Source organism: Gorilla gorilla, chromosome 8 (genome assembly GCF_029281585.2).
Source record: "Gorilla gorilla gorilla isolate KB3781 chromosome 8, NHGRI_mGorGor1-v2.1_pri, whole genome shotgun sequence".
In the NCBI taxonomy this organism is placed as follows: Eukaryota; Metazoa; Chordata; class Mammalia; order Primates; family Hominidae; genus Gorilla; species Gorilla gorilla.
In genome coordinates this window covers 134322696-134346908 of record NC_073232.2, presented here as the reverse complement: position 1 = coordinate 134346908, position 24213 = coordinate 134322696, and the positions used below count along the sequence as shown (strand labels likewise).

Below are 24213 nucleotides of genomic sequence, written 5' to 3'. Positions count from 1 at the left end.
GATCCCGTGCCTCCTCCCAGCCTCCTCCCTCCAATAGGCCCCAGTATGTGTTGTTCTCCTCTATGTGTCCATGTGTTCTCATCAGTTAGCTCCCACTTATAAGTGAGAACATGCAGTGTTTGCTTTTCTGTTCCTGTGTTAGTTTACCAAGGATAATGACCTCCAGCTCCATCCATGTCCCTGCAAAGGACATGATCTCGTTCTTTTTTATGGCTGCATATCTGCCATTTTTTGATCATGCAATACATGCCCTAACGCGTTTTTCACTGTGCCTGTGCACTCTGTGCTCTACCCCACACGTGTAACGACGCTCCCATACCTCATGCTTGTTCACGTCACCCTTCTTCACTTTTTTTTTTTTTTTTTGGGAGACGGAGTCTTGCTCTGTCACCCAGGCTGGAGTGCAGTGGTGCAATCTCAGCTCACGGCAACCTCCACCTCCTGGGTTCAAGCAATTCTCCTGCCTCAGCCTCCAGAGTAGCTGGGACTACAGACGCATGCCGCTACACCCAGCTAATTTTTTGCATTTTAGTAGAGATGAGGTTTCACCGTGTTGCCCGGGCTGGTCCCGAACTCCTGAGCTCAGGCAATCCACCCACATCGGCCTCCCACAGTGCTGGGATTACAGACGTGAGCCACCATGCCCTGCCCACCCTTCTTAAAACACCAAAAAGACCTGTCCTCGGGGAGCCAGCCGGAGAACTTTGCTCCAGCCCTATCTCCCTTGTGTTCAAACATAAGCCCCTCACAAAGCCTTGTTTGGGAGATCTGTTTGGTCTTGTGTCAATTACCATTGCCTGGGAGCCTAAGCACTGTGGTCAGAAACCAAAGGCGCCAGGAATTCAGCTAGGAATCACTCAAGGTCACTCCCTGCCTGATTCTCACTCCCTGAGAAAAGCCAATCATCTCGAAACACTGCCCTTGACCTTTTTCAGAAGAAGGAGCACAGGAAATGGAAGCACAGGAAATGGCCAATGACCAACAATTTTTGACCTACCTAAATGGTAATTTCCTCTGGTACAATCTAATATTAATAGCTCCATTATCTGGCAAAAGGTTGTAAGATAAAATCGGTTGTGTCTTAAGGATCTAAAAGGAAAAAGCTGCTCAGTCCCTGGTTGATGATATCCAATGAGGGCGGACCAGGGACCAGTCCAGACTGGGAATCAGCTGTACTGCTACATCAGCTATACTGCTACATCAGCTGTACTGGCATGGACACTGCTGAGCAGAAAGAGATGCTTCTGGGGTTAAGCTTCACCCTAGGAGGCTGGGATCATTCTCCCTCAAGAACCCAGGGGCCTGTGCATGGATGGTCATCAGGGAGGCAACTCCCAGACTCTGGATGGTTGAACTATGCTGGGCTAAGTTACAACAGCGCCACCACGTGGCAACCGGAAAAGCAAGACAGTTGAATTGACGGGACCCCACTCTTCCTATTGAAGAACTTTGGGGATGAGTAAACCCCATGTTCTAGCATAATTCAGAGGGAGGGAAGAGCCTCGAGGAGAAACAATGGACTTTCTACCTCTAATGTAGATTACATCATGCTCCAAGCCTCAGTTTCCTCATCTGTAGAGTGGAGATAATGCCTGGACAGAGGGACAATCTTTGGGAATATTCACATATGCATTGTCCCTATATTCTTCCCTCGCTCCATGCCCAGCAGGTGGCCACTGCAGGCCCTTCTGTGTTTTTTGCCTCTGGATTTTTCCAAGTAGAAAACAGAAAGAGTTGCAGGTCAATGCATCTTCCCACCTTTTGTAAAAACTTACATCCTTTGAAGAGAAAATGCTGGTTGTCCAATGAGGCCAAGGGACAGATGCCTCAAGGCCAATGCGCCTGAGAGTGGAGAGAAAGGGCCCTGAACAGTGGGGAACCTCTGAGAGTCCCTCTCTACTTCCAGACCGTGTCCTCCGGTTCAGAGGGGAATAAGCAGGGAGGGTGCTCGAGGAAGCGGTCATGGGCTCCCAAAGCCTCGCCAAAGATTTCCTCCTGCCTACGGTTGTGGAGAAGCAGCACAGTCCCTCAGCCTGAGGGGCAGTGTGGTCACTGGCATCACAGGGAAGGTGCTGGGGTTGGGGAGGGAATGGATGATGGTCTCAATGCACCAGGCTCTGGAGAGAGAAGTCCCAAGGATGGCTGCCCTGGGTGATATGGTTTGGCTGTGTCCCCACCCAAATCTCATCTTGAATTCCCACGTGTTGCGGGAGGGACCTAGGGGGGTGATTGAATCATGGGGGCTGGTCTTTCCCATGCTGTTCTCGTGATAGGGAGTGGGTCTCACGAGATCTGATGGTTTTAAAAACGGGAATTTCCCTGTGCCAGCTCTCTTCTCTTTACCTGCTGCTATCCACATAAGATGTGACTTGCTCCTCCTTGCCTTCCACCGTGATTGTGAGGCTTCCCCAGCCACGTGGAACTGTAAGTTCTTCATTAAGCCTCTTTTCTTTGTAAATTGCCCAGTCTTGGATATATCTTTATCAGCAGTGTGAAAACGGACTAATACACTTGGCATACCCACCAGCCTGGCAGAGTAAGGACTCAGGATCAGAACCGAATAGGTTTTTAAAAAAATGCAATGATCTATTGCACACACAGAGCATTTGGCATAGTGTCTGGAACCCATATGCAAAATGAACGATAAATGCTCTTTATCCTTGTTGGTGACGCCAAGGATGGGTGACTCACTGAAACCACACACAGGAGCCCTGCTCCATCAGGAGCGATGGACTCACTGTCAGCCCTTGCAGAGTAGGAGGGCCTGTTCCTTCTCGATAGATGGTTTCTGAGTTAGTACAAGGCCCTGCACTATAGACACACACACATTTATGGAGGAGAATCATGTTTTTAATTGTGAGCAGGAAGCTGCTTTTTTGAATGTGTTCTTGGAAGGCACCTCTTTTTTTTTTTTTTTTTTTTTGAGGCGTAGTCTCAGTCTGTCGCCCAGGCTGGAGTGCAGTGGTGCGATCTCGGCTCACTGCAACCTCCACCTCCTGAGTTCAAGCGATTCTCCTGCCTCAGCCTCCTGGGTAGCTGGGACTACAGGCACACACCACCACGCCTGGCTAATTTTTGTATTTTTAGTAGAGACGGGGCTTCACCATGTTGGCCAGGGTGGTCTGGATCTCCTGACCTCGTGATCCACCCACCTCGGCCTCCCAAAGTGCTGGGATTACGGGCACCTCTTTTATGCTCAATTTGCATGCCAACGAGAGGCAATTCTTCAAGGGAAAAATAATAATTGACTAAAGCTGGGGAACAAGCAACAAAAGACATTTGAGCTGCTGCTACTCTTCAGTCCAGCTGTGACACAGGCCTCGAGCAATTCCCAGGCCTCAGGAGATCCCAGGACCTCACCAAGAGGGAAAGAGAAGAGCTGGACCCTGGGCCTCAGCCACAGTGGCTTCCCTTGTGTGGGATTCCAGAAAAGACAAATCCATTCACTAGTTTCATAGTCATCCAGAGCCAAGTCAGAGGTCTCATTAGAACCAAAGACTAAAACCTTTGTCCTGTGACCCTGATGAAAAGTTCATGGAAATGGAACAGACACGGGGGTCTGGGGAAGTAGAGGAAGCACCATCTTCAGCAGAGAATAGAGATCAAAGGTGCTGTTTGAGGCATCATTCTGATTCCCTCAGCAAAAAACACTCTGCCCCATCTGATTGCCATTTCCCTAAAGAAATCCAAAGCTCCTGCCAAGATGCCCCAAGTACTTCCTCTGGAAAGCCACATAGCCCAAGCCACCCACTTCCACGCCCCAGGCATGAAAATTCCTGCCACCAGGGGTTGCGCTGACTTACCCAAAGCAAAAAAAAAAAAAAAAAAAAAAAGTCACTTTGAGTCTCAAGGTTTTGCAAAGTTATGAAGTAGCATGTGAGTCAAAGTTGCATTGTCTATGACAGGGGCCTATCATTCCATTTTGCATTTTTGTTCCACAGAGTTCCTGCTCATTTGCTTCCCTTAAGGCCTGTCATGATATACTCCTGAGAGCTGGGCTCCAATTTTTCAGGGTTTTTCTGACCAAATCCATGGCCTGTTTGCGAGTTGAACCCACAAGCAGTTATTAAGTGCCCCCAGCGTGCCTGGCCTGTGTCCATGCTGGACACCAGGTGCTCGAGTCTGCTGGACTACTGCTTGTATTCCCTAAAACTATGAGTGTGGGGCCAACATGGGGAGAGGCCCAGGAGAGAGCCCCGGCAGGGAGCCCTAGGGCCTGGCTGTGGCTCATAACAAGAGCCAGTGACCAGCCAGGCATGGTGGCTCACACCTATAATCCAGCACTTTGGGAAGCTGAGGTGGGTGGATCACCTGAGGTCAGGAGTTAGAGACCAGCCTGGCCAATATGGTGAAATCCCGTCTCTACTAAAAATACAAAAAATGGCTGGGCATGGTGGCGGGCTCCTGTAATCCCAGCTATTTGGAAAGCTGAAGCAGGAGAATCGCTTGAACCCACGAGGCAGAGGTTGCAATGAGCCGAGATCATGCCACTGCACTCCAGCCTGGACGAGACTCCATCTCAAAGAAAAGGAAGTGACTGATGGGCCACCCCCGCACTGGCCACATCCCACTGCCACAATTGGTTTCTGGGATTCATCCACCAGCCTCCCTGGGACAAAGGGCTTGGGTGGCTTTGGTAATTGTCTTCTCAGTCCTCTGTTTCATGGTCCAGTGCCTGCAATGGCCACCACACTGAGATACAGACTCCACTTAGCCACGGATTAGACACTGATAAACCCCTGGGAACCCTTGATGTTTTCCATTTTAAGTTCTGACAATGAAGATACTCTGGAGTGTGGCTGGAATGGAAGTCTATAATTACTAATTTCATCTTTGGGCAGGCAATCAGTATGAATTTTTCAATCATGCAGGCCTAGCCAGTCACAGAGAGGTCTGTGAACCACTGCTTGGAACATCTCACCACTGAGGATGACACCATGTGTCTAAGGGCCCAGTTTCCAAAGCAAATGGGGCAAAGCTAATGCTGGAGCAGGCGATGAGCGGGGCAGTCCTTGGGCTGCATCAGTCCTCCAGAGCTGGCCTCCTACCTGGACGCGTCTCTGTGGTCAGGGTTTCCGGGCGTGTCCTGCTGCTTCCTTTTTATATTCTGACTGTTCCCGGGTGGCTGCGCGGACCTTGGAGTCTGAGCTGATAAAGTCCTCTGAGCCAGGAGAAAAAGAAATTGGAAAGGAAATCAGATAGGAGTCTCTGAAAACACGAAAACATTTATCAACAGGGCACCCACCACAGCATTCAAGGTAAGGTTGTTCACTTGCTCTGCCGTCCAACGAAACACCTACTACGTGCGGCACTGAGCTAGGCCTTGAGGATATATGGCAGCAAAGCAAAGGTGGCTGCTGCTCTCATCCAGTGGGGAAGAAACAAAGTCAAACAAGCAGTTCCAACTGAATGCTTTAGTAGAAAACCCAAAACTGGGGACACCTACCACACTTTGGGGTCACTTGCTCCCTAGGAGAAGTGGAGCATTTAAACTAAGACTTGAAAGTGTCCAATTTGTTTGTGGCACTCCTGAGATGAAAACACATTTTCCTCCCTCCACCACCGATGGCTTCACATACCAGAATTCAGCTGGAAACCTAACCGGAAGAAGAAAACCATGAACGCTTAGAAATCCAGACCCAACCACTTGGGATCCTAACCACTCTGAGAGTTGGTCACCTTTTCCTTCACTCCAGGATAAGCTTGTCCACCAGTTAGTTGATTTGTTGTTGTTGTTTTTATAAACCATATTCCTACAGACTAGTTGATTTTTAAAACCAGGATGCAAAAATATAAGGCTCAGTCAAAACTTTAAATCACAGGACAGAGATGAGATTTAAAATTTAAAAAAAAAAAAAACCTCATTTAAATGATGCTATTTTAGTATAATATAAAAATCAGAAGAAGGGAAAGGGCTTTTGTAAGCTCCAAGCCGTATTTCCCAAAGCAGTGGTTGTCTTTCATTTTGTTTCCCCAGCGGCGACCCTGTGCTCCCACCCCAAGCAACATGCACCCCTTGTGCTGGGATGGGGTCTGCCTTCTTTCAAGAACAGTTCCACCCATACCCTCCATCCCTGAGGTTCTCATGGAAAATGCCAGTCATAGTGCCCCATGTCCCTGCCCACTGGAGTGTACATGAGACTCAGGTCAAGCCAGGACCTTCTACGGGATTCTCTGAAGAACCAGGGCAGTTCTGGTGGGGGGTTCTATAGAAGGTGAGTCGGGAGGTCACCTGCAGCCTTGTTTCCAGCTGTGGTGGATGAAGCCGCCACAGAAAGAGATGGCAGAGCTCGCAGGCAGAGAAAAGCCGAGATGCCAGGCAGAGGGAGCAGCCCTGCTGGGGCCAAGGCCTCATTCTGCCCTAGCCATCTGGGAGCTCTATGATGAGGCCGCATGCATTGCCCTTTTCACCTTAGCAGGTGGGTACAAGCTGAATTTCTGTCACTAGCAACTGAGAGTGCATTCCCCGGTCCACCTCTCATCCAGATGAGCTGCACCAGATCAGCTTGGAAGAAAACGAAGTACTCCCTGGTCAAACACCTTTGACAAGTGCTACATAATATAGGCCTCCTTTAGAAATTCACAATGCACATTAGCATAGTAAAGATTCTCAGTTCTACAGCAGAATAACTTACTGAATTTTAACTCAGAGTTTGCCAGAATTTCTTGACCACAGGACTCTGTTTATGTACCACAGTTTAACATCTTATAGAACCCGCGTTACATGGAACACACATTTGAAGACAGCACAAGACCTCATTTCTTTCTACCTTGCTTAAGTCTAGCAGATGGTGCAAATCTGTACGACAGACATTCCCTAGCCCATGGGCACCTTTGTGAAAATCAGAAGGTGGCACTCTTCTGGGCCAAATGCATGGCCTGGGAGCAGACAATGCCATTGTGTGAATTAGAAACTGCCTCCCCAGCCGGGTGCGGTGGCTCATGCCTGCAATCCCAGCACTTTGGGAAGGCGAGGTGGGAAGACTGCTTGAGCCCAGGAGTTCGAGACCAGCCTGGGCAACATGGAGAAACCCATCTCTACAAAACAGAAACAGAAACAAATAGGGGAAAGGAAAAGAAAGAGGGAGAGAGGGAAGGAGAGAGGGTAGGAGGGAAAGGAGGGAGGGAGGAAGCAAGGAGGGAAGGAAGGAAGGGAGGGAGGGAGGAAGGAAGGAAAGGAAAAAAAAATAAGGCTCCATTCCTCCTCTCACGTTGCTCACAGTCTAGGGAGACAGACCCCAGTCCCATGGCTGCAGGGGTGTGCACACAGAGGGCACCCAAGGAAGATAGTAGGTATGGCTCCTGCCTGGAGGTGAAGCAGACAGCCCCCAAGGTCCCCCAGGAAGGGAGGGTCCCCACTCATCAAACTCTACCAACCTCTAGCCTATGGATTTTGTAAATTAATCTTGACGTTTCTGCAGGACATGTGAAAGCAAATCATCTGCCTAGTCTGCACCTGGGGACTTCTTGAGACCGTCAGACTTGTTGGATGGGCTGTAGTCCTTGACCTTCAGACACCAGCCCGAAGAGCAAGCTAGCTTTGGCTAGGGTTCCCCTACCTGGTGCATTTCCCTGAGTGGTTGGCTATCTGTGTTCATCCCATTGTGTCCAAAGGTAAAACATAAAAGATGCTTCATCTCTCAGGTACCCATACAGTCTAGTGCTAACATGAACACTACAATGCAAAAATTTTCCTTCATTTTAGCTGAAGGATAGAATGTGGGGGAAAGAGAACAACAGCAATAAATGCTCCTGTTATTGAGCACTTACTAATGCCAGGCACTGGGCCAGTATCTTTCCATGAACTATGTCATTGAATTTGCACAACTGTCTTAAGAGAAAGATGGATATTTGTGTCCCTGTTTTAGAGCTGAGGCTCTGAGAGGTTTAGTAACTGGGCCAAGACCACACAGCAGTGGAATCTAGACATAACAGATTATCTCTGATCCCAGAGCCAGGACAAGGCATCTCTGTTTGATCCCTTCCATGGGGCAGTGTTGAAGGAGGCAGAAAGAGCTGGGGATGATTCCTCACACAAGAGGGGGCTGCTGACCCGGGATTAGCTTGACCTCCATGCAGGCTGAGCCATTCCCTTAACGAGTGCCCCTGCCCTGCCCTGAGGGGCCTCAGCCTCTTCATCTGTGCATCCAAGAAGACAATCATCCCCACAGGACAGTATCAAGACCACGGAAACTTTAAATCACCTTAAGTTCACACTCTATAATCCTCATTTTCAGAGAAAGATTCTTTTTTTTTTTTTGAGATGGAGTCTCGCTCTGTTGCCCAGGCTGGAGTTTGGTGGCACCATCTCGGATCGCTGCAACCTGTGCTTCCCGGATTCAAGCGATTCTCCTGCCTCAGCCTCCTAAGTAGCTGGGACTACAGGTGCCCACCACCACACCCGGCTAATTTTTGTATTTTTAGTAGAGACGGGGTTTCACCATATTGGCCAGGCTGGTCTCGAACTCCTGACTTTGTGATCTGCCCGCCTCAGCCTCCCAAAGTGCTGGAATTACAGGTGCCACCACACCTGGCCAAGATTCTTTATCTATAAATTATAAATCTTTGGAAGCATGATTCTCACATTTTACTATAATAACTCAAGATTAACAATACAGAGTGAGTGGCATTTTTATATCAGGGTCCTGCATTTTTGAAATTTTAACCCAATTCCTACTTGTCTGACCACCATGCAAACCTCAGCTCCTAACACCTGAGGCCAGGCCCCCCTTTCAATCACAAGATGACCTGCAGTAAAATATTCTGCAAATAATTTAACAGATAAATCTCATGCCCAGTATTCCATGAGCAAGATTTCTTTTAATTCTGGAAAGAAGACAAATAATAGCCCAGACAGATGCAAACAACAGATGGAATAAGGAGACAGATCTTTGCTCCAAGTCCAGGAGAAGAAAGGGACCACGGGCTATATTTCCTCAGGCAGATGGACTATAACAAGGGCTTGGATTTGTCTTTGAAGAAAAAAACAAAAGGCAGGCGTCTCTCCCTTTTCAGCTCCACTTCTCTTTCTTTTTTTTCTTTTTTTAATTATTATTTATTTTTATTATTATTTTTTGAGACAGAGTCTCACTCTGTCACCCAGGCTGGAGTGCAGTGGCGAGATCTCGGCTCACTGCAAGCTCCGCCTCCTGGGTTCAAGTGATTATCCGGCCTCAGCCTCCCGAGCAGCTGGGACTACAGGCGCCCACCACCACGCCCGGCTAATTTTTTGTATTTTTAGTAGAGACGGGGTTTCACCGTGTTAGCCAGGATGGTCTCAATCTCCTGGCCTCGAGATCCACCCGCCTCAGCCTCCCAAAGTGCTGGGATTACAGCCGTGAGCCACCACACCCAGCCCTACTATTATGATTTTTGAGATGGAGTTTTGCTCTTGTTGCCCAGGCTGGAGTGCAATGGCGCGATCTCGGCTCACTGCAACCTCCGCTTCCCAGATTCAAACAATTCTCCTGCCTCAGCCTCCCGAACAGCTGGGACTACAGGCATGCACCACCACACCCAGCTAATTTTGTACTTTTTTTTAGTAGAGATGGGGTCTCACCATGTTGGCCAGGCTGGTCTCGATCTCCTGACCTCGTGATCCACGCGCCTCAGCCTCCCAAAGTGCCGGGATTACAGGCATGAGCCACGGCGCCCAACTCACTTCTTTTTCTAATAGAAAGCTAATCTGCAAGAATGATACTAGTTCTCCCTAACAGAAACATATCTGGATGGAGTTAAAAGCAACAAAACTATCTGTATGAATGGCACATTGCACTTTTCAAAGCTCTTTGACATCCATTTGATTCTTATAAAATCCCCGTGAGCTATACCGGGCAGGTAAAATCATGTTTTCCATTTTCCAGATAAGAAACAGAGAGGCTTGCCTTCTGCCCTCTGCAAGTCTCCCACCTTGAAGTCCAGTGCTCTTTCCACAAGAATACTGACACCCAGCATTTACATAGTACTCTTTCTGCTACAACCGCAGCAACCTAATTATTATGAACACTTTCTGTGTGTCTAGTACTGCTCTTTTAAGTGCTTTACATATTTAAACTCATTCAATCCTTAGAGCCCGATGTTATAAGCTAAGAATACTGGGCACAGAGAGGTTAAGCCACTTGCCCAAGATCACACAGCTTGGAAGTGGTGGAGCCAGGATTTGGACCAGGATGGTTTGGCTCCAGAGTCTGTGCTCTTGTCCCTGCCTCATGCTGCTTCGCCATACAGTGGAATTCGTTGCTCTATGGTCTCTGCCATTTTGCTGCTATGCTCCAAGGAATTATAGCAATTGGACATTTGAGAATAATGTGGTATAGGAGCCTAGATCTGATGCCCAGAATAGCACCTGGCACAGAAGAGGCAGTCCATAAATATTTGTTGAATGTATGAAAAGTAGATTATTCTTATTTAGTCTGGTGGCCATGTCTGCAAATCGAAGGACGTACCCTCAGCCCTGGGAGCTCTCGCTTTTGCCACATTTCCCAGTGCTTTTGAATCCCCCTTCCTGTTCCCCGTCTTAGAGATAGTCTTAAGCTCTATTGCTTACTGGATTCCAAAGGACCTGTGTGTCAGCAGGCGTCACTGCAAAACAGCATGCATTTCTAAAGTTACCCTTTACACTTCCAAATCGCAGGCTGGAAAAACAATTGGCAAGCCTTACAGGACACGTGGACTCGCCCAGTTGCTTCTTCGAATCTTTCCTTCGCTGCCATTGCTTGAGTAAACAAACAGTCTTTCGTTGGCTCTGGAACACTCCAGAGCCTGGAGTCTATTTTAAAGCAATCTTTAAACAGTTACAGCAATTTTCCAGTCCTAAAAAATATACTTTGTAAAGAGCTAAAGCATTTCACCATAAAAAAAAAAAAAAAAATCCACTTACCTCTTAAACGCTCCATCACTCTAGACCACTGCTTACTGGGCATGCCGATAGAGTTAATTAAACCATGCTTAATTAACATGGTTACATCATGACCAGAGTGTCTGCCTAAGGCGCCCCCTCTTTGAACGAGCTCCTTGGGAGCAGCTTGACTGCAGGTGAATGCTGGGAAGCAGACCAAAGGTCATCCCCATGGCATTAGGAATCGGATTTCAGAAACAACTGCCAGGCTGGCCAAATATGGAGGATGAACACATGCTCTGTGCTAGAGCCAGCCGGCTGCCCATCTTCCCTGTCAAGGGAAGGCAAATGCTCACACCAGTTCTGCTAGACCATCCCAAATGTTTCTTCCCCTCCAAGGGGGTACAAAAGATTGACGAATACAGGTTGCAGAGGACACCTCAGCCTAACCTAGCAGGCACTCTGTCAGGCCAACAAGCGAAAGGCTGCCAGGGTGGGATTTCAGCTTTCCGCAAACGGAATGTTTTCTGATGTGATACAGCACAATAGAGCAGAAGAAATGAATAAGCTTCGAAGTCCGAGAGAGCTGGGTTTGAGTCCTCACTCTTCCTTTAAAAGATGGAAAATAACAGAATAGAGTTTGACGTGTGTTTTGATGATTATGCCTCATGAATAGTAAGGGCTGGGTCTAGGTTCTGGGTAGACACTGATGACTAAAACAGGCATGGTGTAAAATGTTAACTTTAGGAGAAGCTGGGGAAGCATCTATATGGGAGCTCTCCGTACAATCTTTGCAACTTTTCTATAAATCTGAAAATACTCTAAAGTAAAATTTGGCCAGGCACAGTGGCTCATGCCTGTAATCCCAGCACTCTGGGAGGCCGAGGCGGGCAGATCACTTGAGGTCAGGAGTTCAAACCCAGGCTGGCCAACATGGCGAAACCTCATCTCTACTAAAAGTACAAAAATTAGCCAGGCATGGTGGTGGGCACCTGTAGTCCCAGCTACTCAGGAGGCTGAAACACAAGAATCACTTGAACCTGGGAGGTGGAGGTTGCAGTAAGCCAAGATTGTGCACTGCACTTCAGTCTGGCAACAGAGTGAGACTCTGTCAGAAAGAAAAAAAGAAAGAGAGAGAGAGAGAGACAGAGAGACAGAGAGAAAGAGAAAGAAAGAGAAAGAAAGAAAGGAAAGAAAAAGAAAGAAAGAAAGAAAAAGAAAGAGAAAAAGAAAGAAAGAGAAAGAAAGAAAGAAAGAAAGAAAGAAAGAAAGAAAGAAAGAAAGAAAGAAAGAAAGAAAGAAATCTAATTATAAAAAGAGACACATGGTTCCTACTACCCTCATGGAATTTTGAATTTAGTGAATGAATGAGTGATATTTAGTAAACCATATCTGCCTTCCCTTCCTCAGAAGCATTTGGATCACAAGCGGTGGCCATTACCCTAAAAGGATTCAGGAACCTCAAAGATGTAAGAGGTGACATGTTCTGATGTCTTTAGTTTGTAGGTGGCAGACTAAAGGCTTCAAAAACATACTCAATGTTGATGACCTGTATGTATTTAATATTTTAGAAACAATATGATTTAAAGAGAATTGGATGAGGTCAGAAAACCCAAATCCATGTGCCCTTGGTCAGATCAGTTCCTCTCTCCAAGCCTCTCTCTCTCCGTCAATAAACTGGGGACCACAATCTCTGCCCTTCCCTACCTCAGTGGGTGATAGGAATGCCTTGTAAACAACAACTGTACAAATAAAAGGGAGAGTCTCTTTATTCAAAGAGCTGGGCATGTCAGGATGGCCTGTACCATGCTGTGATGTTTACTTGATTATACTTAAAGTACAGACATAAACTTTATTTCTTTTGCCCCTCTAGAATCCCTGTATCCACTCATTTTCATGCTACAGCAGCATGGTTTAAGAACGAGCAGGCAGGAAGCTGAGTACAATTGTTCTGAAACCCAAGCTTTACTGCTTATTTAGCTGTAAGTCTCTGGGTTCCACACCTCGAGTACCGTATCTGTAGAATGGGGGTCATAACTGCAGGGTTGTTCTGAAGGTTAAATAAAGGACAAGGCTAGACCACGTAGACATTGTACATGCTGGTTGTTATTGTATAAAGAAGAAACAGATTCAAAACTCATTAATGAAGAGCCCCATTGGCTATCTCAGCTTAGAGCAAAAGCAGTTAATCAGAAGTTCAGGCTGGGTGCAGTGGCTCAAGCATGTAATTCCAGCACTTTGGGAGGCTGAGGCGGGTGGATCACTTGAGGTCAGGAGTTCAAGACCAGCCTGGCCAACATGGTGAAACCCCATCGCTACTAAAAATACAAAAATTAGCTGGGCATGGTGGCAGGGACCTGTAATCCCAGCTACTTGGGAGGCTGAGGAAGGAGAATCGCTTGAACCCGGGAGGCAGAGGTTGCAGTGAGCTGAGACTATGCCACTGAACTCCAGCCTGGGTGACAGAGTGAGACTCTGTCTCAAAAAGAGGAAAAAAAGGCTGGGTGCGGTGGCTCACGCCTGTAATCCCAGCACTTTGGGAGGCTGAGGCGGGTGGATCACGAGGTCAGGAGATCGAGACCATCCTGGCTAACACGGTGAAACCCCGTCTCTACTAAAAATACAAAAAGTTAGCCGGGCGTGGTGGCGGGCGCCTGTAGTCCCAGCTACTCGGGAGGCTGAGGCAGGAGAATGGCGTGAACCCGGGAGGCGGAGCTTGCAGTGAGCCGAGATCGCGCCACTGCACTCCAGCCTGGGTGACAGAGCAAGACTCCATCTCAAAAAAAAAAAAGAAAAGAAAAGAAAAAAAAAGAATAGCTCCTCCCAAAGTTAACATTTCACACACTTATTCAGAAGATGCATCTGGCCAAAACCTGGAGCCATGCCGTTCACACACTTGGGTAATCGTGCCAGTGGAAACTAGCACCGACCCTCCGGGCTGGGGGAACCCCACAGCAGGGGCTGTGGGAGCAGACAGGTGACAGTAAAGAAACTCTCTGCTGTCAAGGCCGGGTGCTGTGGCTCACACCTGTAATCCTAGCACTTTGGGAGGCCAAGGTGGGTGGGTTGCCTGAGCTCAGGAGTTCGAGACTGGCCTGGGCAACACGGTGAAACCACGTCTCCACTAAAATACAAAAAATTAGCCAGGCGTGGCGGTGTGCACCTGTAATCCCAGCTACTCAGGAGGCTGAAACAGGAGAACTGCTTGAACCCAGGAGACGGAGGTTGCAGTGAGCCGAGATCGCGCCATTGCACTCCAGCCTGGCTGACAAAGCAGGACTCTGTCTCGTTACAAGAAAAAAAAAAAGAAAGAAAGGAAACTCTCTGCTGTCATGAAGATTGAATTAATTCTTGCTGCTTAATTTGCTCTTTGCTCAACTTCTTTCACATTAAACACAGTTAAAGCAGCCCAGATGCCCACCTGCAGCCCGTGGAATATTGGGAAATGCTGCCTGTCCTGCACTGGCTGAGTGTTGCTGTAATGCTGAGTTCCTCAAGAGCTAAAGAAGGGACCTTCAAGTTAACCTTAGAGCACCAAGCATAGCTTTAAACAAGATGTGCACATATATATGGCACTTTCCTCTGTCAAGCAAAGTAACAATAACCACACAGCGCCTGAGCAACAGACAACCTCAGCCTTTCTTGATGACCAGATCCTGGGGACGGCTCGCATACACAGATTCTCCTGTCCTCCTGGTCCTCTGTTCCTCAGATGTCCACATTGCTGAGGTCTCCTCCAGGAGCAAACCTCATTCAGACCACATCTTGTACACGGAGCAGGGACCCGACCCGGGAAGACCTGCCCAAGCTGGGGGAGGCGTGTCTGCTGAGCTGGCTCTGGGTCCTTCTGATGTCACCTACTTCCTGCTCATTTGCAGCTCTGAGCTCAAACATCAGCTCCCCAGAAGCGCCTTCCTTGACACCCAGGCTAGGTCTGGGGTCTGTGCACCTGTCTTCTTGCTTCATAGCATTGATCACAGTTTCTAGAGTTGAAAATTATGTTTTTTGGGACTTGTTACAGAAACACCCAGACAATAGAAGTGTTAGAATGGAGTTACTGAATGATGATATGTTTTTAAGTGAGATCATTATAATAATAGGATTGAATGTCTTTTCTTCCTCCCCACACGGTCAGAGCTATAAATGGGAATCATGACAGCCCCATGGCCAAGCGGAACTCCAGAAAGTGGTAATGGAGGGGTTAGGGTTGCCCTTCCCTTCTGAAATCCACATGCTTGGAGCTTGGAGCTCAGATGTCCCCTGTAGGGCTCTCCAGAACTGAACAACTATGAAGCCCACCTTCAGGATTTGGGGCTGTGGGCTGGCATGGCCCTGATTTCACCAGAGAGCTTTCTAAACAAGTCAGGATGCATGAAACCCCCGGAAGGGCTGTCTAGTGGAGACAGCTGTCATCACAGCGTCACCACCACCTCTTTCCCAGAGAGGGACACACATAAGCCAGGACCCTGACACTCCCAGGGACAGGTGATGCCCCCCTTGGCTGGGTGTTAGACAGTCTCCCAACTTCCCATTGGACCGTGTCCTCCCACTCCCCAAATGAGTCACCCTTTAGAGCCGTGGTTATACATTTCTCTTCATTTCCAACCATCAGGTGGTGCAATACATCACCTGTGCAAGTGTACTTTAGTAACCGAGGCTGCTTAGAGCCCCCTGAGAACAGCCTCCCAGGAGGCCTAAGTGAGTCCATTCCCAAAGGAAGGAGCAAGGGTAACAGCTAGGACTCAGCTTGCTGCAAAAGGCACCCACAAGGGGGCTGGGCTGAGGCTCCATGGCCCCAGCTCAGTAAGAGGAACCTCCAATTAGCAGATAGAAGAGGTTTCAGGCTGAGTGTGGGAATTTTCCTCTGTCGATGGCTTCTCTTCCCTCAGGAACAGAGAACAGAACCCAAAGCTACCACTAAAATTCAGAGTTTCAATAGCATTTGTGCTGACAAAACAAGAAATCACTGTGACTGGTCGGCAGGATAGGAAGGTAAGACTATTGTGATGTTATTAAAATTGACTACTTGAATAAGATAAATCAGTTTGTAATTAATGCAACAATTAATTGTTTTCAAAAAGTGTCAAAAGCAAATACTGTCGAAATAAACTGCCGGCTCACTGCCTAGAGGCTCCGAGGAGAGGTCCTGTTGTGCTTACCTCCCTGCCTCCCTCATCTGCCTGAAGGCCCAGTCCTCCCAGGCACTTGTTGTCCCCCAACCCCACATCTCAGGCCGCCCCAGACCCTGCTGCCTCATCTGACCTTGTCTCCACCCACACCTTCCAATTCCCACGCCTTTTTCTGCACTCAGATCAGCAGCCTGAACCCTCATATCCCAGGATCATCACGGAACAGACCCTTAACCTTCCCACCTTACCCATGCCAGCTGCCCTCTGAGAACCTACCAGGTTCCAACCCTCTCAAGGGGAGGCTGATTTTCCTTCCACAAGCCCAGAAGATCATGGTTTCAAAATAGAGTCAGGAGGCCAGCACAGTGGCTCACACCTGTAATCCCAGTACTTTGGGAGGCCAAGGTGAGCGGATCACCTCAGGTCAGGAGTTCGAGACCAGGATGGCCAACATGGTGAAACCCCATCTCTACTAAAAATACAAAAATTAGCCAGGCATGGTGGCACCTGCCTGTAATCCCAGCTACTCCGGAGGCTGAGGCAGGGGAATCACTTGAACCCAGGAGGCAGAGGTTACAGTGAGCCAAGATTGTGCCACTGCACTCCAGCCTGGCTGACAGAGTGAGACTCCGTCTCAAAACAAAACAGAAAAAAAGCAAAAAACACATAAGTCAGGAACCTTGTGTCCCCCGCCAATGTTCTTTCTAAGCCATTTCACTTCCCCCACCTGCAAAACTCAATGTCCCTTTAATGCAATGATGCTGTAACTGAGTATCCCATTTTTCTAAGAGAAAGAAAATGGTTTTAATTATTTTTTTTCTTTTCTCTCTCCTTCTTTTCTCATGTTCCTCACTTCCTACTTAGCACTTTAGAAATGCAATTATAACCTTATAACCTTGACCTTCCCTTCACCAGACACTCCCTATAGGACAAGCTTATCTGACTCTGTGCTCACTTAGAAGCTCCAGAGCCAGAAAGCTCTCCCAGCAGGAGATTGCCTCAAGAAACAACTGTCAATTTCCAACCTCAAGTACGCCCACGACGGAAGTCTTTCCCACCTGGAGAGCGTCTCAAGACAACGACCACCTTAGAACCTAGTTTTGTGCCAGCTGGACCACCTGGTGGATAAGGCACTGAAGTGAGTCCAGTGGTCCCCCACCTACTCACTCCCTCCCCACCTGCTGTGCATGCAAAGTTCCCCCTTTAAAAGTCCTGCTTTCTGCCCCAAAAGCAAAGCAGTGCCCTTAAAAGCAGAAGCCTGTACTTTTCCCCCTAAGCTAAGCTTTAGAATAAAAAGTCACTTTTTTCATGTCAGCCCTCACTCTTGTTTTTTGGTTTGTGTGTTTATTTGTTTTTTGAGACAAGGTCTCACTCTTGTCACCCAGGCTGGAGTGCAGTGGTGCCATCTTGGCTCACTGCAACCTCTGCCCCCTCTCCCCCAAGGGCTTAAGTGATCCTTCCACCTCAGCCTCCCAAATAGCTGGGACCACAGGTGCACACCACCACACCCTGCTAATTTTTTGTATTTTTAGTAGAGACAGGGGTCTCGCCATGTTGCACTGGCTAGTCTCAAACTCCTGTAGCTCTTGTTAATTGGACTGTACAAGTGGTGAGTGACTGAAGCTTTGGTTTGGTTACAGTGCTACTGAGTGCACTCCTTTTATTCTCTGAGGTATCTCCTACAAAAACAAACACACAAACAAACAAACAAAAACCAACAAAAAGCCTCACCTGGGAGCCTCTGGCCTCCCAGGCTTCTTGCTCTCTATTATCCCAGGACCTCAGCCCCATCCAGAATAATGAGCCAAACACTGCTAAGGGGCTCTGCCCCTTGATCATTGTGTACAAGAGAAAGACTCAGGTGTCGTGACTGTTGAGGTGCAAAGAATAACCCAATACCCTGAGCTTGAAGCAGAGGAGATTTACTCACATGGATGGGTATACATGAGGGACTGCAGCCCCTGCAAAGGCTCAAAGACCATCTCCCTGAACAAGCTACGGGGACTCAACAAAGCAAAAGCCAGGGAGTTTTACAAGGAAATGTAGTTGGTTGGTTTTAACCAGTCCTTCGCTTGTCAGTTTCCAATTGGCCGGTTATGGGGAGCTCAGTCTGGCTGAGTGCTGAGTCTCAAGTCCGCTGAGCCCAGACAGAGCTGGGCACAAGTTCACCGTCAGCTGCTCTGCTTCCTCCTTGGGGAGCCCTGACTGCTGGAGTCTCACCCCCATGGTGAGTGAGCATACAGGCTCAAATCCCAGTGAAATGCTCTTTTATCACCATGGCTTTGTACCACAGGTAGAAGAAAGCCAGACTTCTTACCAGGGCTGGTTGGGACCTACAAAACTGAGACCTCACCCAGCTCCCTGGCTGCACAGCTCACCATAATTTGCCTCACCCACTTTTCTCCAGCCACGCCGGCCTTCTTTGCTGATCTTAAAGTACAGCAAGCTCATTTCTCCCATACCTGTTACACTATTCCTATACCATACACACCTGTTACCTTATTCCAGAATGTTCCTTTTCCAGAACCTTATGTGGCTGTCTCCTCAGTACACCAGGTCTCTACAGAGAGCTGTCCCCTGCACTTCATCAAAAATAGCCCCGACCACAATGACACTACTTCACACCTACAAGCATGACTGTAATTTAAAAAACAAACAAACAAACAAACAAAAACCAAAGTAACAAGTATCGGTGAGGATGTAGAGAAATTGGAACATTAGTACATTGCTAGTGGAAATGTAAAATGGTGCAGCTGCTGTGGAAAAGTTTAGTGGTTCCTCAAAAACTTAAACATAGAATTATTGTATGATCTACCAATTCCACTTCTAGGTATATACCCAAAAGAATAGAAAACAGAGGCTCAGATACTTACGTGGACACCCATATTCATCACAGCATTATTCACTATAGTCAAAAGGTGGAAGCAACTCAACTGTCCATCTACTAAAAATACAAAAATTAGCCGGGTGTGATGGTGCACGCCTGTAATCCCAGCTACTTGGGAGGCTGAGGCATGAGAATCACTTGAACTTGGGAGGTGGAGGTTGCAATGAGCCAAGATCTCGGCCACTGCACTCCAGCCTGGGTAACAGAGTGAGGCTCTGTCTCAAAAAAAAAAAAAAAAAAGAATGGATTGCCAGGCACGGTGGCACATGCCTGTAATCCCAGCACTTTGCGAGGCCGAGGTGGGTGGATCACGAGGTCAGGAGATCGAGACCATCCTGCCTAACACGGTGAAACCCTGTCTCTACTAAAAAATACAAAAAATTAGCCGGGCGTGGTGGCAGGCATCTGTAGTCCCAGCTACTTGGGAGGCTGAGGCAGGAGAATGGCGTGAATCTAGGAGGCGGAGCTTGCAGTGAGCCGAGATTGCGCCACTGCACTCCATCCTGGGTGACAGAGCGAGACTCCGTCTCAAAAAAAAAAAAAAAAGAATGGATTGGCAAAATGTGGTCTATACATACAATGGAATATCATTCGGCCTTATAGAGAAAGGAAATTCCGACATGCAGCAACATGGGTGAAGCTTGAGGACATTACACTTTAGTGAAATAAGCCAGTCAGAGGTGAAATAATAATCACATACAAATACTGTATGATTCCACTTACATGAGGTACCTACAGTAGTTTAATTCACAGAGACAAAGCAGCCAGCTGCAGTAGCGCATGCCTATAATCCTAGCTACTAGGGAGGCTGAGGAGGGAGGACTGATTGAGCCCAGGAATTCAAGGTTGCAGTGAACTATGATTGCACTACTGCACTCCATCCTCAGTGACAGAATAAGACCCAGTCAGAAGGAAGGAAGGAGGGAAAGAGGAAAGGAAGGAGAGAAGGAAAGAAAAGGTTCTCAAGGGTTGGAGAGAGGAAGAATGTGGAATGTGGGCACAGAGTTTCAGTTTGAGAAGATGAAAAAGTTCTGGAGATGGATGGCGGTGATGGTTGCACTGCAATGTACTTAATTCCACTGAACGGTCCACTTAAAAATAGTTACAATGGTAAATCTTATGTTACATATATTTTACTGCAATAATAAAAAAAAATAGCCCCTCCGACCACGGTTACCATTGGAAATTTTATGATGTGTCTTTTGCCTGTTAGCGCCTCATAAGGAAGCTTCATTCGAGCAGATCACAGCTGAATTGTTCACTGCTGATTCTCACGTGCTAGAGCAATGCCTGGTAAACAATACACATTTAATAAAGATTCAAATGTGTTTACTCACTGATGTCTGTTTACTCACTTGCTTATCTGACTCCTCAGTTGGCTGTAAGTTCCAGAGAGCAGGGCCCTTGTTTGTCTTGCTTCTCTAGAGATCACAGCACCTAAATAAGTAACAGATGCCCAGCAGGGAGGGGCTTCCCAAATGTCCACCAAGCCAATAAAAAACCATATCCACGTCACATCACGATGTGGGAGCTTGTGACTGAGGTCTTGAGCTCTGCTGCAAAGCACTATGGAAGACCTCTGTGAGATAGAGCTGGACAAAGTGCTCTTCCCCTAACAGGGACACCCGTAGGAGCCTGGACTAGGATCCCCCAAGATGGCTTCTTGTCTCCAACCTGCCACTGATTTATGGCAGTGAGCAAGTTCCTTGTCCTTCGGATCCACCATACACAAAACTGAAAAATAATGGAGGTGGACCAGATCAGTGTTTCTTTCCAACTCTGATTCCAAATTTTTTTTTTGAGATGGAGTCTGGCTCTATCGCCCAGGCTGGAATGCAGTGGCATAATCTTGGCTCACTGCAACCTCTGCTTCCCAGGTTCAAGCGATTCTCCTGCCTCAGCCTCCTGTGTAGCTGGGATTACTAGCGTGCACCACCACGCCTGGCTAATTTTTGTATTTTTAGTAAAGCCGGGGTTTCACCATGTTGGTCAGGCTGGTCTCAAACTCCCGACCCTGTGATCCACCCACCTCGGCCTCCCAAAGTGCTGAGATTACAGGCGTGAGCCACTGCGCCCGGCCCCAAAACTTTTTCTTCTAAGAGCCATCTTGCAATATAAGGCCGTATAGGGTAAGTTGTGCTGATGGAAGGTCAGGGTGCAGGGAACTGGATTCTCCCCTCTCTACTTCCTCTTTTTCTGGGCTGATCCAGGAAGCATTGCTGTTGGCTCCAGGATTTCCCACAACCCAGTTTGGAAATGACTGGCCAGCAACCTTAGTGACCCAGGGTTCTAGTTCTCACTCCTCCACTCACCCCAATGACCTGGGATGATTATCCTTCCGAGCCTACTTCTGAGTCTATAAAACATGAGTCATCAGCCCAGCTCATGGAATAATGAAGAGAAGCAGATGAACTCATGTATGAAAAGGCTTCACAATGCTCTATGCAAATGGTTATTTCACAATCTTAAATATCACTCCTTGCTGGGATATGCAGAGAAACAAATGCATCAAGTGCACCCACCTAACAGCCATCCTCCAGGGCAGAGCAGCTCTTTTTTTTTTTTTTTTTTTTTGAGACAGAGTCTCACTCTGTCACCCAGGCTGGAGTGCAGTGGCACAATCTCGGCTCACTGCAACCTCTGCTTCCTGGATTCAAGCAATTCTCCAGCCTCAGCCTCCTGAGTAGCTGGGATTACAGGTGTGCGCCACCACGCCTAGCTAATTTTTGTATTTTTAGTAGAGACAGGGTTTTACCATGTTGGTCAGGCTGGTCTCGAACTCCTGACCTCAAGTGATCTGCCCTCCTCAGCCTCCCAAAGTGCTGGGATTACAGGCATGAGCCACCGCACTTGGCCCACTCTTTTTTAAAAGACCACTTCACCTGGATGACTGCCACGCCTGGCCAGGTGTGAAGGGGACTTCAGAGCAGGCTAGGGAGGAGCCAAGGGTTTTAGAGCCTCACCCTGACCACACCCCTAAACACACACTAACCTCAACGTCCTCTCCAGGAAAAAGCACTGTGAGGTGACGCAAAGTTCCTTATTTACCCTCTTCCCCAGTGGATGGCAAACACTTTGGGCAGAGCCACAGCAGCGGAACTCAGTTAGCACATTGTTGCATGACACTGACAGCTGATTCAGAATTTAATCTTCTTTTACAACAAATCAGTTTTGCTCACAGGCGGCAAAGGTAGGGTCACCACCCCATTCCCAGCTTCACTTGCAGACAAAGGAAATCAAAGTAGAAGAGTCTGGAGGGGTTAGTATTGGCTCCCAGCATCTACGTTCCTTTCTGCTGGCAACATAAGCCTTATTCAGCGTCGCAGAACATATCAACCAAGCCAGTTCTTGGACAGGCACACTAAAATACTATCCTAAAAAATCTAAACATAAATTGTCGATTTCGACTGTGTTTTACAACTTATTTGGGGTGGATGGAAGAAGCAATGGAAGAGGGAGGAGGAGAAAACCTAAATATATAAATGCACATGCCACACCAAATGTTTGCAACCATCTAGACGTTAGGAAGGGGCTGAGAGGGAAGCCATGCAGAACAGCACATTCCCCAGTACCTGTGGGGGCTCAGGGTTTGGAGGCCACAGAATGACGTTATGCAAGACGGAGTCCTCCTGCTGAAATGCAAAGGGATCTCACCGTTAGGACAGGTCGCAGGGAACAGGACCAGATGGACAATCTTTGGTGTTTTTGTGGGGTTTTTTTGTTTTTGTTGTTGTTGTTGTTGTTGTTTTGTTGTTTTGTTGAGACAGAGTCTTGCTGTGTCCGCCCAGGCTGGACTGCAGTGGTGCAATCTCAGCTCACTGCAAACTGCGCCTGCCAGGTTCAAGCGACTCTCCTATCTCAGCCTCCCAAGTTGCTGGGATTACAGGTGCATGCCACCACGCCCGGTTAATTTTTGTATTTTTAGTAGAGATGGGGTTTCACCATGTTGGCCAGGAAGGTTTTGAACTCCTGACCTCAGGTGATCACCCACCTTGGTCTCCCAAAGTGCTGGGATTGCAGGCGTGAGCCACCGTGCCTGGCCATGGTTTTTATTCCCAGGCCAAACCCATGAGGCATGCACCCATGCTGCCCATGGTGTCCCAGAAATGAGACAACAGAGAGAGAGAAGAGGAACCAGAAGCCCGAAGGCGTATGAAGTACACAAAAGCCAGGACTGGGCAGGCCTTTCCCTTACCCTTTGCCCTAGTGACACAGCTGCTCCTCAATGCCTGGTCTTTAATCTGTGAGCAGGAGGTTTCTTCAGACTTGCATCTTTCCTTCCAAACCTTCCCTAGCAAGCAGGATTCAGGGACCTCCAAGTGCACTCACAGTCAAGAGTCTCCTGAGGTGCTAGGGGCCTGGGTGCGATGGGGAGTGTGCTCACTGGGACAGAGATAGCGGTTTGGAGGTGTTCCCAGTGATCCAGGTGTGAGAGGGTAGGGTTGTGACAGCAGGGATGGGGAGCAGAAAAACTGTTAGAAAAGACCATGTCATAGATACGTGCTGCCTTTACGTCCTTTGAGAAACTGCTTCAAGTGATATTGAAGGAGCTGGTATACAGCTGGGCCCATCTTGGCCCTGTTGAGGCGGGTGCGTGACTCACGTGGCTATCAGAGTGTCCCATATTCTGGGCACAGCAACTGACTTCAGAGAGGGCACATGACACAATCAGGGTCGCTCAGATTCCTTATGGGGTCTGATCAGAAGGCTGAGGCCAGGCATGGTGGCTCATGCCTGCAATCCCAGCACTTTGGGAGGCTGAGGTGGGAGGATCACCTGAGGTCAGGAATTCAAGACCAGCTTGGCCAACACAGTGAAACCGCATCTCTACTAAAAAAAGTACAAAAATTAGCCAGGTGTGGCGGCACACTCCTGTAATCCCAGCTACTCGGGAGGCTGAGGCAGGAGAATCACCTGAACCTGGGAGGCGGTGGTTGCAGTGAGCCAAGATTGTGCCACTGCACTCCACGCTAGGTGACAGAGTGAGACTCTGTCTCGAAAAAGAAAAAGGAGGCTGGGCCAGGCGTGGTGGCTCACGCCTGTAATCCCAGCACTTTGGGAGGCCAAGGCGGGTGGATCACAAGGTCAGGAGATCGAGACCATCCTGGCTAACACGGTGAAACCCCATCTCTACTAAAAATGCAAAAAATTAGCCGGGCGCAGTGGTGGGCACCTATAGTCCCAGCTACTCAGGAGGCTGAGGCAGGAGAATGGCATGAACCCAGAAGGTGGAGGTTGCAGTGAGCCGAGATTGTGCCACTGCACTCCAGCCTGGGTGACAGAGCGAGACTCCATCTCAAAAAAAAAAAAAAAAAAAAAAAAGAGGCTAGACCATTGGCCGGAAGAAGCATGGAAGGCTG

General features: G+C 48.2%; 1 protein-coding gene across 5 annotated transcripts in view; it reads right to left on the bottom strand.

Annotated features, from left to right (window-relative positions):
• Positions 1–24213, bottom strand: part of TACC2 (transforming acidic coiled-coil containing protein 2) — a 257941-nt gene that overhangs the window by 196587 nt on the left and 37141 nt on the right. For all 5 annotated transcript variants that reach the window (XM_063710544.1, XM_055353964.2, XM_055353961.2 and 2 more), the window contains one exon: positions 5049–5161. In XM_063710544.1, the coding sequence (XP_063566614.1) occupies positions 5049–5161 (113 nt within the window). The remainder of the gene's footprint in view (positions 1–5048; positions 5162–24213) is intronic.